This window comes from Heteronotia binoei, chromosome 6, assembly GCF_032191835.1.
Source record: "Heteronotia binoei isolate CCM8104 ecotype False Entrance Well chromosome 6, APGP_CSIRO_Hbin_v1, whole genome shotgun sequence".
Taxonomy (NCBI): Eukaryota; Metazoa; Chordata; class Lepidosauria; order Squamata; family Gekkonidae; genus Heteronotia; species Heteronotia binoei.
Window position 1 is genome coordinate 8,212,841 of NC_083228.1, and position 12,349 is coordinate 8,225,189.

General features: G+C 46.2%; 1 protein-coding gene across 4 annotated transcripts in view; it reads left to right on the forward strand.

The window, feature by feature from the left end:
• Positions 1–3,004: 3,004 nt before the first annotated feature.
• The window catches only part of MAPK8 (mitogen-activated protein kinase 8), a 34,582-nt gene continuing 25,237 nt past the window's right edge, over positions 3,005–12,349 (forward strand). For 3 of the 4 annotated variants that reach the window (XM_060241014.1, XM_060241013.1, XM_060241012.1), the window contains exons 1-4: positions 3,005–3,195; positions 8,931–9,060; positions 11,242–11,300; positions 11,412–11,550. In XM_060241014.1, the coding sequence (XP_060096997.1) occupies positions 3,074–3,195; positions 8,931–9,060; positions 11,242–11,300; positions 11,412–11,550 (450 nt within the window). In that variant the 5' untranslated portion in view covers positions 3,005–3,073. The remainder of the gene's footprint in view (positions 3,196–8,930; positions 9,061–11,241; positions 11,301–11,411; positions 11,551–12,349) is intronic. The other variant, XM_060241015.1, reaches the window with a different exon arrangement.

Sequence of the window (12,349 nt, forward strand, 5' to 3'; positions counted from 1 at the left end):
AGCAAAACCTATTTTCTTCATTCGATGCTGAGGCTCCTCCCTTGGGGAGGCAGCTTGTTTTTCCAGGCGCTGTCAATCAATTTCCAGGCTCTCTCAATCACATAGCAGAGCTACTGAGCCAAGCCTCTTTTCCTTCTGTTAGCTGAGGATCCTCCCCTTCCAGGTCCCTTGGGGAAGGAAGGAAAGAGCCAGAGCTTCCTTTGCCCAGTTCCCTGGATCCCATGGGAGAGACACAAAGAAAGCAACTTTAAGACCAACGAGTACTAATATTTTAAGCATGTTTTGGGGGGGGGGGGTTGTTGAAAAAATTGTGTTTGTATCCTTTATAAAGTTTATATTTCTGCTACCTATTTCTGCTACACATGGCCTAGCCAGACATGGCCCAGCCTGGCCTAACAGCCTGGCCCAACAAAGTCTCGTTTATGTCAGATCTGGACCTCATAGCAAATGAGTTTGACACCTTCTAGGGTTTTCAAGGCAAGAGGCAGTCAGAAATGGTTTGCCATTGCCGGCCTCTGTGTAGTGATCCTGAATTTCCTTGGCAGTTCCCACCCAAATACTAGCCAGGGCCAACCCTGCTGAGGTCTGATGAGATCTAGCCTGGCTTATACAGATCAGGACATAATAGGTTTGATGATAATGTATTCTTAAGGAGATCAGTGTTTTCAGTGTTATGAAGTTTAAACAGGACCCAAATAAAGCTGATAGTTCTTCGTGTTGTATGACTCTTTCTGCGCAAATCGTACACTTTACTACAGATTTTGTTCTCTGCCTTCCATTTTTATTTTTCCCCACCTTTCAGATGGCGAAAATGAGAGACTGTGCTAGCATAACATAAGATGCATAGTGTAACTCTTTGATCAAGTCTTGGGTATACACCTGCAGTTTTCTTATCGAAAATGGAGACTGTCGTACTTCTAAATTCTAAAAACATGTTAAATAGAATTATTTTATAAGCTAAGTTATAAATGATGCCTTTTTTTGCTGATCGAGCAGTGAAAGAAGCTTAGACATATTTGATATTTTAATTTTCTGTGCATTTCCCACCCCCACCCAAAGCAGGATTATTTTTACTGTGGTTTCAGATTTTTCTAGAAATTTCGCATCTCTAAACCGGCGATTATAATGAATGCAGTGATACTGGTTGACAGCTGCCCATTATCCATTTCCAGTTTTTGTCAGTCAAAATTATAACGCTTTAAGAAATGCATTGAAATGCAGCTCCGGCAGTAGGCGAGCCCAAACCAATTGCACGAGACTCCGCCCACTCCCCAAACAAGGCATTCTGCTCCCTCGAGCTGCTTCCCTTGGCTTTTCCAACCTCACAACAATTTGCATTATGTATTTACTTTATAGTGTTTCTGTTTGTTAGTTCTTAATTTTAAGCCACACTTCCATCTAAATCAGTTGAAATTGTGTGTAAGTTACTTTGGTTTTATAGGAATAATTGAAATAGAGTCTAATCTAGAGACAGAAATAGATTGAATCAGTTTCTAAATTGGGGTGTTGGTGCCAAACCTCTCAGAAGTTACTATTAGAAAAAAAGAAAAGAAAAAAACTACATCAGAGCAAATTGGCTGTCCGCTATCTGGGCACACTCCCCACTTTGCCACCAATTCTGCTGGCCGTCGAGGTACCTGGACTCAGCGCTGCAGAATGGCAGAGGCTTGGAACTTGGCACTGTGTGTGGTGGGTGCTGCCACAAAATGGCCACTGCAGAATGGCTGCAGCTGGAAGCAAATCCGTCCACGGAATGGCTGCCACAGCTTACCTTCAGTCACACTGTGAAGATCCTTGTGCTGTGGTGGCGGGCAGCTGCTGCAAAACGGTGTGTTTTGCATTTGATGGACAAGGCAGTCACAGTTGACGATCAAGTTTAAAACGGCCAATTAGAAGCCTTGCTAGGCAAAAGCCCCACCTGACTCAACCCACGTTCTCAAAACACTTGGTGGGCACCATGTCTTTCATAGGCACCTAGAGCTCTGTAAGGAAGAAAGAAGATGAAGAAGATTATATTGGATTTATATCCCTCCCTCCACTCCGAAGAGTCTCAGAGCAGCTCACAATCTCCTTTACCTTCCTCCCCCACAACAGACACCCTGTGAGGTGGGTGGGGCTGGAGAGGGCTCTCACAGCAGCTGCCCTTTCAAGGACAACCCCTGCCAGAGCTATGGATGACCCAAGGCCATGCTAGCAGATGCAAGTGGAGGAGTGGGGAATCAAACCTGATTCTCCCAGATAAGAGTCCGCACACTTAACCACTGCACCAAACTGGCTCTCCAGAAAGGAATGGAAAGGTCCCCCTGTGCAAGCACCGGTTGTTTCTGACTCTGGGGTGACGTTGCTTTCACAATGTTTTCACGGCAGACTTTTTCTGGGGTGGTTTGCCATTGCCTTCCCCAGTCATCTACACTTCCCCCCCTCCAGCAAGCTGGGTACTCATTTTACTGACCTCGGAAGGATGGAAGGCTGAGTCAATCTCGAGCTGGCTACCTGAAAACCCAGCTGCCACCGGGGATCAAACTCAGGTCATGAGCAGAGCTTAGGACTGCAGTACTACAGCTTTAACACTCTGCACCACTGGGCTCAAAAGGAAGAAAGGCAGGCAGCAAATAAATGTTTTAAAGAATTAAATAAAATCATCTTTAAGGCTGCAGTCTGCTGCATGCATACTTGGGAGAAAGCCCCACAGAATTAATTTGGGCGTCTGACTAAAAGTGCATAAGTTTGGGATACAAAGCAAGATGAGATGTTTGGATTCTGCAGTAAGCAGACTTCACTGTTCATGCTCAAGTGTGGTTCAGATATCTAGAAGTGTTAGGTCCTTCCCACCATTTGTTAGCTTGGAATCATTTCTGTCCCGCAGGAATCCTTGCATATATCACAAAAGATTGGATCTTTGTACTGTTTTCTTTTTTTTTTTAACTTAAAAATCGTCTTGAGACTGCCATAGAAGTAAATTAACAAAATGTTAGTGTAAAGTTCTCCGCCTTGACATCTCATAAATTGCCTGTTCTTGTGTGTTTGGCAGGTTCATGACTTTTGCGTTAAGCTGTTCAACTCACCGAGCGTCATGAGCAGGGGCAAGCGCGAAAACAACTTCTACAGTGTAGAGATTGCAGATTCTACCTTCACTGTGCTCAAGCGATACCAGAATTTGAAGCCGATTGGTTCAGGCGCCCAGGGCATAGTATGGTAAGGCCTTTTGAGAAATATAAGAGAAACACTGGGGGGGGGGGGGGAACCGTAAAAATTTGGCATGTCACTCAGGGATAAATAATGCAATCTAGATTGTGGAGGGGGGTAGGTTAGGATATCTTGCGGTAGCTGTACCTTCTCTTTCTCTAGAGGCCCCATCTTGGGGGCTGCCATGTAATGTAGGTGGGAAGGCTTCTGGTGTCCTGGCCCCACTGATGGACCTCCTGATGGTGCCTGTGTTTTTTGGCCACTGTGTGACACAGAGTGTTGGACTTGATGGGCCGTTGGCCTGATCCAACGTGGCTACTCTTATGTTCTTATTGGGCAGTTTTCGGAGTGGAGGTTCCTAGCAGCAGTGCATGAGTCACGTGGCGTGTGTCGGTAGTGTTTTGGGTTAGTGCAGCTGACCAGATCAGCTCTGCAGAGGTCAGGGGTCATGGGAAAGTTGATGGGAAAGGGTCAGGATTTGCAGGGGGTGGGGAGGAGATGAAGCAGAGTGGCACGGCCTGCAGCCTTGTCTATCAAATGAAAGTTGGATCTCCCTTCTGAACCAGCGCTATGCAGTCCCCTATAAAATGGGAGCATTAATTTTAAAAGAAAACATTGTTAAGGCCCAAAATCCACACAGGTAGTGGGCTAGTGGTTAAATGTGCGGACTCTTATCTGGGAGAACCAGGTTTGATTCCCCACCCCTCCACTTGCAGCTGCTGGGATGGCCTTAGGTCACCTATGGCAGAGGTTGTCCTTGAAAGGGCAGCTGCTGTGAGAGCCCTCTCAGCCCCACCCACCAAACAGGGTGTCTGTTGTGGGGGAGGAAGATAAATGAGATTGTGAGCTGCTCTGAGATTCGGAGTGGAGGGCGGGATATAAATCCAAAAGCCAATTCTACCTTTCCATCTGGATAGGGTCCTTCAAGGTGGCAAATGAGAAAGTGTCTGTTTGAACATTAAAACAGCATTTATGCCCAGAACACCAAAACCAGGGAGGGAGGGCCAGTAACCCTGAGGCTTTGCCAAGTAGCCCTCACATAGACTTCTGCTGTGCAAGTGTCGGTGAAGCTTTATTGATACGTTACAAGTTCAGCCCTTTCCCTTATGGAGGCCTTGCCAGAAATGAAATTTAAGACATCACAGACATCATCAAAGATTTCAGGTTTTCACGGCTGGTAACATCATTAGGGTTTGTAGAATCTTTCGGGCTCAAGTGCTGTGTTCTACTGGAGAAAGTTTTCCTTCCAGACGTTTCGTTCTCAGCTGCGGAGAACATCCTCAGTGGCGTTGCAGCCGGAGCAGGCGCTCTGACCTTCTTGGCTGCTGTGCATTGAGTGGGGCCAGGGCTGCTGGAGAGCTGCTATTTCTAGGCTGGAGGGGGGTGTGGTGAAAGGGCAATTGGTTTGTGGATGTGCCCATTGTTTGGTGGGGCTTCCTGGAAGGGGAGTGATAAGGAAACTGGCTGTTGAATGTGCCCATTGTTCTGTGTTAATTGCTGGGAGGGTTGGAAGGGGTGTGAAGATAAGGAGGATGGTTGTTGACTGTGCCGATTGTTCTGTGGAATTTGCTGGTTGTTCTGAGACTTTCTGCAATTTATAGTCTGTAGGGAAGAAAGTCACGCATGTTCCTAGGCAGTCAGCAATGTCTCCACTGTGAGAAGCAAGATAACTACGGTAACAGTAACATATACAAACTAAGTGCGTGGAGGACAGCATGACAGGAGACATTGCGTGGATCCTGACATAATCGTTATTGGAGAGGGTATGCCAAATGAGGCAAGAAAGTCTCTCATCCGCTAGCAGACGACACCAATAGAGGGAGAAAGATGAGCCTTTCTGGGGAGGGAGCGCCGAAATGTTGCCATTGCCACTGAAGCATTGGGTGACTTTTCCGAGCAGTTCCCTGGTCTCCTCAGCTGAGTTGTGTGAAGTGAACTCTTTGCCACCTTTAGGAAACATGAAACAAGGGGCTAAAATCAGATGCTATGTGAGGGAGGCATTAAGAGTCTCCCTCTAGTGTGTTTTGTGGTGGTGGTGGGGGGGGATGAGCAATACAACAGTCCGCAGAGAAAGGGCTCAAGGGGATGACTTCACAATCTGACCCCCTTTATTTGTATAAAACTTGCGCCTTCTGAGGTCTGCCTGCAGAAAAGAACAAGAGTCCAGTAGCACCTTAAAGGCTATCCTGCCACAAATGTTATTAGTTGTTAAGGTAGTACTGGACTGCTACAGACAGACTAACATGGCTACCTGTCTTGAGGTCTAGCTGCCATCTTGGTTAACTGTCCTTTACCCTTGAGAAGATTGTCCTCTTCAAGTAGGAGTCGGCTGGTCTTGGTTGGTCCTCCACTCTTATGGAAAGGTCTCCTGGAGTCTCTGGGCCAAATCCTTTGGATTTCTAGTCTGCTGAAGAGCAGATAAGGCTTAGAAACTGAAGGGCACTTGGTTAGAATTGACTTGTAGGATCATGGGCAGATGAACTTAAATTTGTTGCAACTGCAATTGTTGATTGTGACCGTATTTGGTTGGGCTGAATCTTCAGCCTTGGTATTGTTTGGAGTTTGTTTTTACTGCTCGATGCTCTGAACCATTGTTAGCTCCAGTGAATCTTTTGAGGAAGGGCAGGATATAAATAGCTCTTCTCCGCCTAGCATTTCCTCTGGGCAGCAACCCTCTATATTTGCCCCCAGGTCAATGTGGAGTGGGGGCTATGAGCAGGGAGACAGAAGGGAAGCATTAAATCAGCCCTATTTTTCTCATTACTGCTCGAAAGTTGACCATTGCTTTTTCAACAAACACTCCACGTTCACCAAGGGGCAGTTCATATTTCTTCCATCTAATATCCAGTTTGGCCCAGAGGCAGAAAAGTTTAGACAGCGACAATAATTTTTGGATTTGCAAAGCATCTTGAGTCTTGAAGATGTGAAGGAGAGCTTTCTGAAGCTGTGCGGGGCTGGGGCTGGCCAGTGTTTGGATGGGAGACTTCCTGGTAATCCTATATAAGCTGCTGCCTTGAGTTGAATAATTGACAAAAAGTGGGATTAAAACATTACAGCATTAGAACAGACAGACAGTGCTAGCAGAACCCGTGACAGATCTGTGATTGGTTGGTGGTGATTTTTTTAAAAAATTAAAAATAGCAAGGGAAGGGTGGGAGCAAATCGGATCGGAGCTGTGGAGGGGTAGGATTAATTATTTCCTTGTCTTGAGTCTTATTTTCAACAACCCACTACTTTTTGCCTGTGGCCAGAAGGACATACAGAGGTGGGGGGGGGGGGGGTTTCCCGTTAGAGGCAAAGCAGCTGGCGAGGAAGTTTGGACCGAGAACAGCCCGGGGGTTATGGTTACTCCTTCCACTGCCAGGCCTCTGTCTCCCACCAGGACCTGTATTTAACTTTAAAAACAAACAAACAAAACACAGATTCATTGTGGATTTCCCGCTTTCTTGTTTGTGTCCTGAAACTTCTCAGTGAGCTCACAACTGCAACGAGATTTGAACTGGGAGCTTCTAGCTCACCACTTGTACTTTTAATTTGTGCTGCAGTGTGATTAATTGGAGGATAAACTGGGTGCGTGTGTTTTGTTTTAGTGTCCTCTCATCATATATGCTCACCGAATACAAGAAATGGTAGCAAATCCATGGGACTGCTTTTCACATTTCTTAAATTGTGGGATTGCAGAAGTGTCATTTAAAATATTTTTCTGTAGCCTCTGGGATTAAAAAAAACCCACGTTCCCCCAATCTCCTTATCAAAAGTCCCCTAGGCTGGCTTTCGAACCAGGGGGAGGGAGTGGAATCAAATCAGATTTGCAAGCTGATCTAATAGGATTTTGCAATCATCCCTTTGTCTCATCCTTTCCTTTCTTCTTTCGCTCTCTTGGTAGTCGTCTTTTAATACGTTTTAAAGTACATTAACCAACCTTGTCCCTGTTTCCTAGGCCTTTGCTTTTTTTGTCTACCCGGCATTGATGTCGCTTAATGTTCCAGGGGCCCTTCTGAAGCCTTTTCTCTTCCAAAAGGATCTTTCTTTCCAAGATACTGTGATGACACGTCGAGACAGCGTGCGACTGCAATAAAAAAGGCCAACGCCATGCTGGGAATTATTAGAAAGGGAATTGAAAACAAATCCGCTGGTATCATAATGCCCCTGTATAAATCGATAGTGCAGCCTCATTTGGAGTACTGTGTGCAATTCTGGTCACCACACCTAAAAAAAAAAAAAATTATAGCATTCGAAAAAGTCCAAAAAAAGGACAACTAGAATGATTAAAGGGTTAGAATGCTTTCCCTTGGGGCTCTTTAGCTTGGAGAAATGTCAACTGAGGGGTGACATATTGATTTACAAGATTATGCATGGGATAGAGAAGGTAGAGAAAAGTACTTTTCTCCCTTTCTCGCAATACGAGAACATGTGGCCATTCAATGAAATTGCTGAGCGTCTGGGTTAGAACTGATAAAAGGAAGTACTTCTTCCCCTAAAGTGTGATAAACACTTGGAATTCACTGCCATAGGAAGTGGTGGCGGCTGCAAGCATAGCCAGCTTCTAGAGTGAATTGGATAAGCATATGGAGCAGAGGTCCGTCAGTGGCTATTAGCCACAGTGTATTGTTGGAACTCTCTGTCTGGGGCAGTGATGCTCTGTATTCATGGTGCTTGGAGGGTGGGGAGCAACAGTGAGAGGGCTTCTAGTGTCCTGGCCCCACTGATGGATCTCCTAATGGCACCTGGGTTTTTTGGCCACTGTGTGACACAGAGTGTTGGACTGGATGGGCCATTGGCCTGATCCAACATGGCTTCTCTTATGTTCTTCTGTGACACAGAGTGTTGGACTGGATGGGCCACTGGCCTGATCCAACATGGCTTCTCTTATGTTCCTATGTGACACAGAGTGTTGGACTGGAGGGGCCATTGGCCTGATCCAACAGGGCTTCTCTTATGTTCTTCTGTGACACAGAGTGTTGGACTGGATGGGCCACTGGCCTGATCCAACAGGGCTTCTCTTATGTTCTTCTGTGACACAGAGTGTTGGACTGGATGGGCCACTGGCCTGATCCAACATGGCTTCTCTTATGTTCCTATGTGACACAGAGTGTTGGACTGGAGGGGCCATTGGCCTGATCCAACAGGGCTTCTCTTATGTTCTTATGTGACACAGAGTGTTGGACTGGATGGGCCACTGGCCTGATCCAACAGGGCTTCTCTTATGTTCTTCTGTGACACAGAGTGTTGGACTGGAGGGGCCATTGCCCTGATCCAACATGGCTTCTCTTATGTTCTTATGTGACACGGAGTGTTGGACTGGATGGGCCACTGGCCTGATCCAACATGGCTTCTCTTATGTTCTTATGTGACACGGAGTGTTGGACTGGATGGGCCACTGGTCTGATCCAACAGGGCTTCTCTTATGTTCTTATGTGACACAGAGTGTTGGACTGGATGGGCCATTGGCCTGATCCAACATGGCTTCTCTTATGTGCTTATGTTCTCTTATGACTGAGCACTGTTTCAGCAGTTAGAATTTTTATAACTTTAAATGACAGCTGAGTGAAATAAACCTAAGGTCATGATTCCGGCTCAAGCTCTTTACTGATCGTGTGATTGCAGGAAAGCTTTGGAAACTGTGGCTTCAGTCCACTCTGTAAGATGATAGCAGCAGCAGCCTTTTCCTGCCAGGGGCACTTGATACCTTCCTTGTCAAATGTTGCATTATTGTGGTTACGGCGATCCATTTTTATTTACAGCGCAGCCTACGATGCAGTCCTTGAAAAAAATGTTGCAATCAAAAAGCTAAGTCGGCCGTTTCAGAACCAGACCCATGCCAAGCGAGCCTATCGAGAGCTTGTTCTCATGAAGTGTGTAAACCACAAAAATGTGAGTACTTTTTGTTCACCGTTTCAAGGTACATGATAAGGGGTCTGGCTATTGTTCATATGACCTCCCCAAAGGCCGTGGGGGAGCTGCACCATTCCCTCCCCAGGATAAAATTATTTTTATTCCCTGGCCTGATTTGTTTTCTTGCTATGTAGTTTGCACAGATAATTCTCTCTTAGAGCGATCGCTCTCCACCAGTTGTTTAAGGTTCTTATACTTTCCATGAAGATAGATTCAGCTGGGTGAGTGTGTTGCTCTGAGGCAACAAAACAAAGTTTCAGTCCAGTGGCACCTTTGAAACCAGCAGCATTTAATTCTTGGTATAAGCTTTTTGTTTGCACGCACACTTCTTCAGAAATGTGTAGGCTTATGAAAACGTATACCCAAATTTATAAACTGGGTATTATACCCAGAATTATAAGATCCAGAGGAGTTAGCTGTACTAGTCTGTTGCTGCAAAATAGTAAAGAAGTCCAGTAGTACCTGTAAGACTAACAATTTTTATGGTAGCATAAGCTTTCAAGAAACACAGCTCTCCTCATCAGATGCATGGAGGGTGGGTAGAAACTGGCCAGATATATATATATATATAGGTGGTAAAGGGACTGGGGGAGTGGATGCAGGAAGTGAGTGCCATGTAAATAAATGCAAAGCAGTTGAAAAAGTCATGAAAAAGGTAGAATGCACGACCCAGGCTTCCTCCTGTTGATGGATCTGAATGGAATACCTGAAAGGGAAAGACAATTATTTCTGGTAATGTCATAACCAGCCAGAGTCTCTATTCTGTTTGGTGTAGTGGTTAAGTGTGCGGACTCTTATCTGGGAGAACCGGGTTTGATTCCCCACTCCTCCACTTGCACCTGCTGGAATGGCCTTGGGTCAGCCATAGCTCTGGCAGAGGTTGTCCTTGAAAGGGCAGCTGCTGTGAGAGCCCTCTCCAGCCCCACCCACCTCACAGGGTGTCTGTTGTGGGGGAGGTAAAGGAGATTGTGAGCCGCTCTGAGACTCTTCGGAGTGGAGGGCGGGATATAAATCCAATATCTTCATCTACCTCACAGGGTGTCTGTTGTGGGGGAGGAAGGTAAAGGAGATTGTGAGCCGCTCTGAGACTCTTTGGAGTGGAGGGCGGGATATAAATCCAATATCTTCATCCACCGCACAGGGTGTCTGTTGTGGGGGAGGAAGGGAAAGGAGATGGTGAGCCACTCTGAGACTCTTCGGAGTGGAGGGTGGGATATAAATCCAATATCTTCATGTACTTCACAGGGTGTCTGTTGTGGGGGAGGAAGGGAAAGGAGATTGTGAGCCGCTCTGAGACTCTTCGGAGTGGAGGGCGGGATATAAATCCAATATCTTCATCAACCTCACAGGGCGTCTGTTGTGGGGGAGGAAGGGAAAGGAGATTGTGAGCCGCTCTGAGACTCTTTGGAGTGGAGGGCGGGATATAAATCCAATATCTTCATCTACCTCACAGGGTGTCTGTTGTGGGGGAGGAAGAGAAAGGAGATTGTGAGCCGCTCTGAGACTCTTCGGAGTGTAGGGCGGGATATAAATCCAATATCTTCATCTACCTCATAGGGTGTCTGTTGTGTGGGGGGAGGAAGGGAAAGGAGATTGTGAGCCGCTCTGAGACTCTTCGGAGTGTAGGGCGGGATATAAATCCAATATCTTCATCTACCTCATAGGGTGTCTGTTGTGTGGGGGGAGGAAGGGAAAGGAGATTGTGAGCCGCTCTGAGACTCTTCGGAGTGGAGGATGGGATATAAATCCAATCTCTTCATCTACCTCATAGGGTGTCTGTTGTGTGGGGGGAGGAAGGGAAAGGAGATTGTGAGCCGCTCTGAGACTCTTCGGAGTGGAGGGCGGGATATAAATCCAATCTCTTCTTTATTCAATCCAAGTCTGCCTGAGTTATATTTACATACGAATTCCAATTATAAGTTGGGTATTCTGGGTATAAACTTTCATGTGCATGTATTAATTAAACTTTGTTGGTCTTAAAGGGGCCGCCGGACTCAAACTTTCTACTGCTAAGAGTACTGTGGAGTATTCTGAACACCTTGTTCCTTTTGTCGAATGTATTCTAGAAACAGATTACATTGACCGTGAAATATCCTTTTTACCTAAGAATAATCAAACTCTGCTCACCGTGGCTCATTGCTGTTTTCTCCTTTCTTTTAGATAATCGGCCTATTGAATGTCTTCACCCCACAGAAATCACTGGAAGAATTTCAAGACGTGTAAGTATGATTTTTGCCTTGCCTGTTGGCTTCCTCCTTTGTCAGCGCATGACGGATTGGCTCCCCGAGGGGTGCCGTTGTCTAACCTGACTTCTTGGCTTGCTTCCAAAGTTACATAGTGATGGAGCTCATGGATGCAAATCTCTGCCAGGTGATCCAGATGGAGCTGGACCACGAACGGATGTCTTACCTCCTCTATCAGATGCTGTGTGGCATTAAACATCTTCATTCTGCTGGAATTATACACAGGGTCAGTGATAGATGCTTGTTATATTTTGGAGCCTTCCGGTTTGCAATGTATTTCTTTAAGAAAATTGGGGGGGCGGGAATATGTGCCTCTGTTTTATTTAGCTGCAGGGATTGCATCAGGTTAAAATTAGTATTTGTGGCACTTTTTAGAGTTGATTCAATTTTAAATAGAATGCGAGAGCTTCTCCTTAACATGGACACACGAGGCTGTCTTATACTGACTGTCACGACTCAGGGGAGTCTTGCCACTTGCTGCCACCACCCTGGGTTAAGGGTCTCCCTTGAAGGCCCAGATTCCCTTCCCAAGCCCTGCAGGCCTCTCTTAGAGAGCCAGTTTGGTGTAGTGGTTAAGTGTGCGGACTCTTATCTGGGAGAACCGGGTTTGATTCCTCACTCCTCCACTTGCACCTGCTAGCATGGCCTTGGGTCAGCCATAGCTCTCGTAGGAGTTGTCCTTGAAAGGGCAGCTGCTGTGAGAGCCCTCTCCAGCCCCACCCATCTCACAGGGTGTCTGTTGTGGGGGAGGAAGGTAAAGGAGATTTTGAGCCGCTCTGAGACTCTTTGGAGTGGAGGGTGGGATATAAATCCAATATCTTCTTCTTCTTCTTAGCTTAGACCAGATAATGAGCGTGAGGACCAGGCAGAGTGAACAACAACAACAAAAAGGTTTATTAAAAGATCAGTGCAAGATAACAAAACAAGGTGCATAAAACAGTAAAAGGGTGAAGAGAAAATAACCGAATGCCCTAACGCGTCTGAGCTGACTGTGCCTACTGTCTCGGTCAGACCTGGGCCTACTC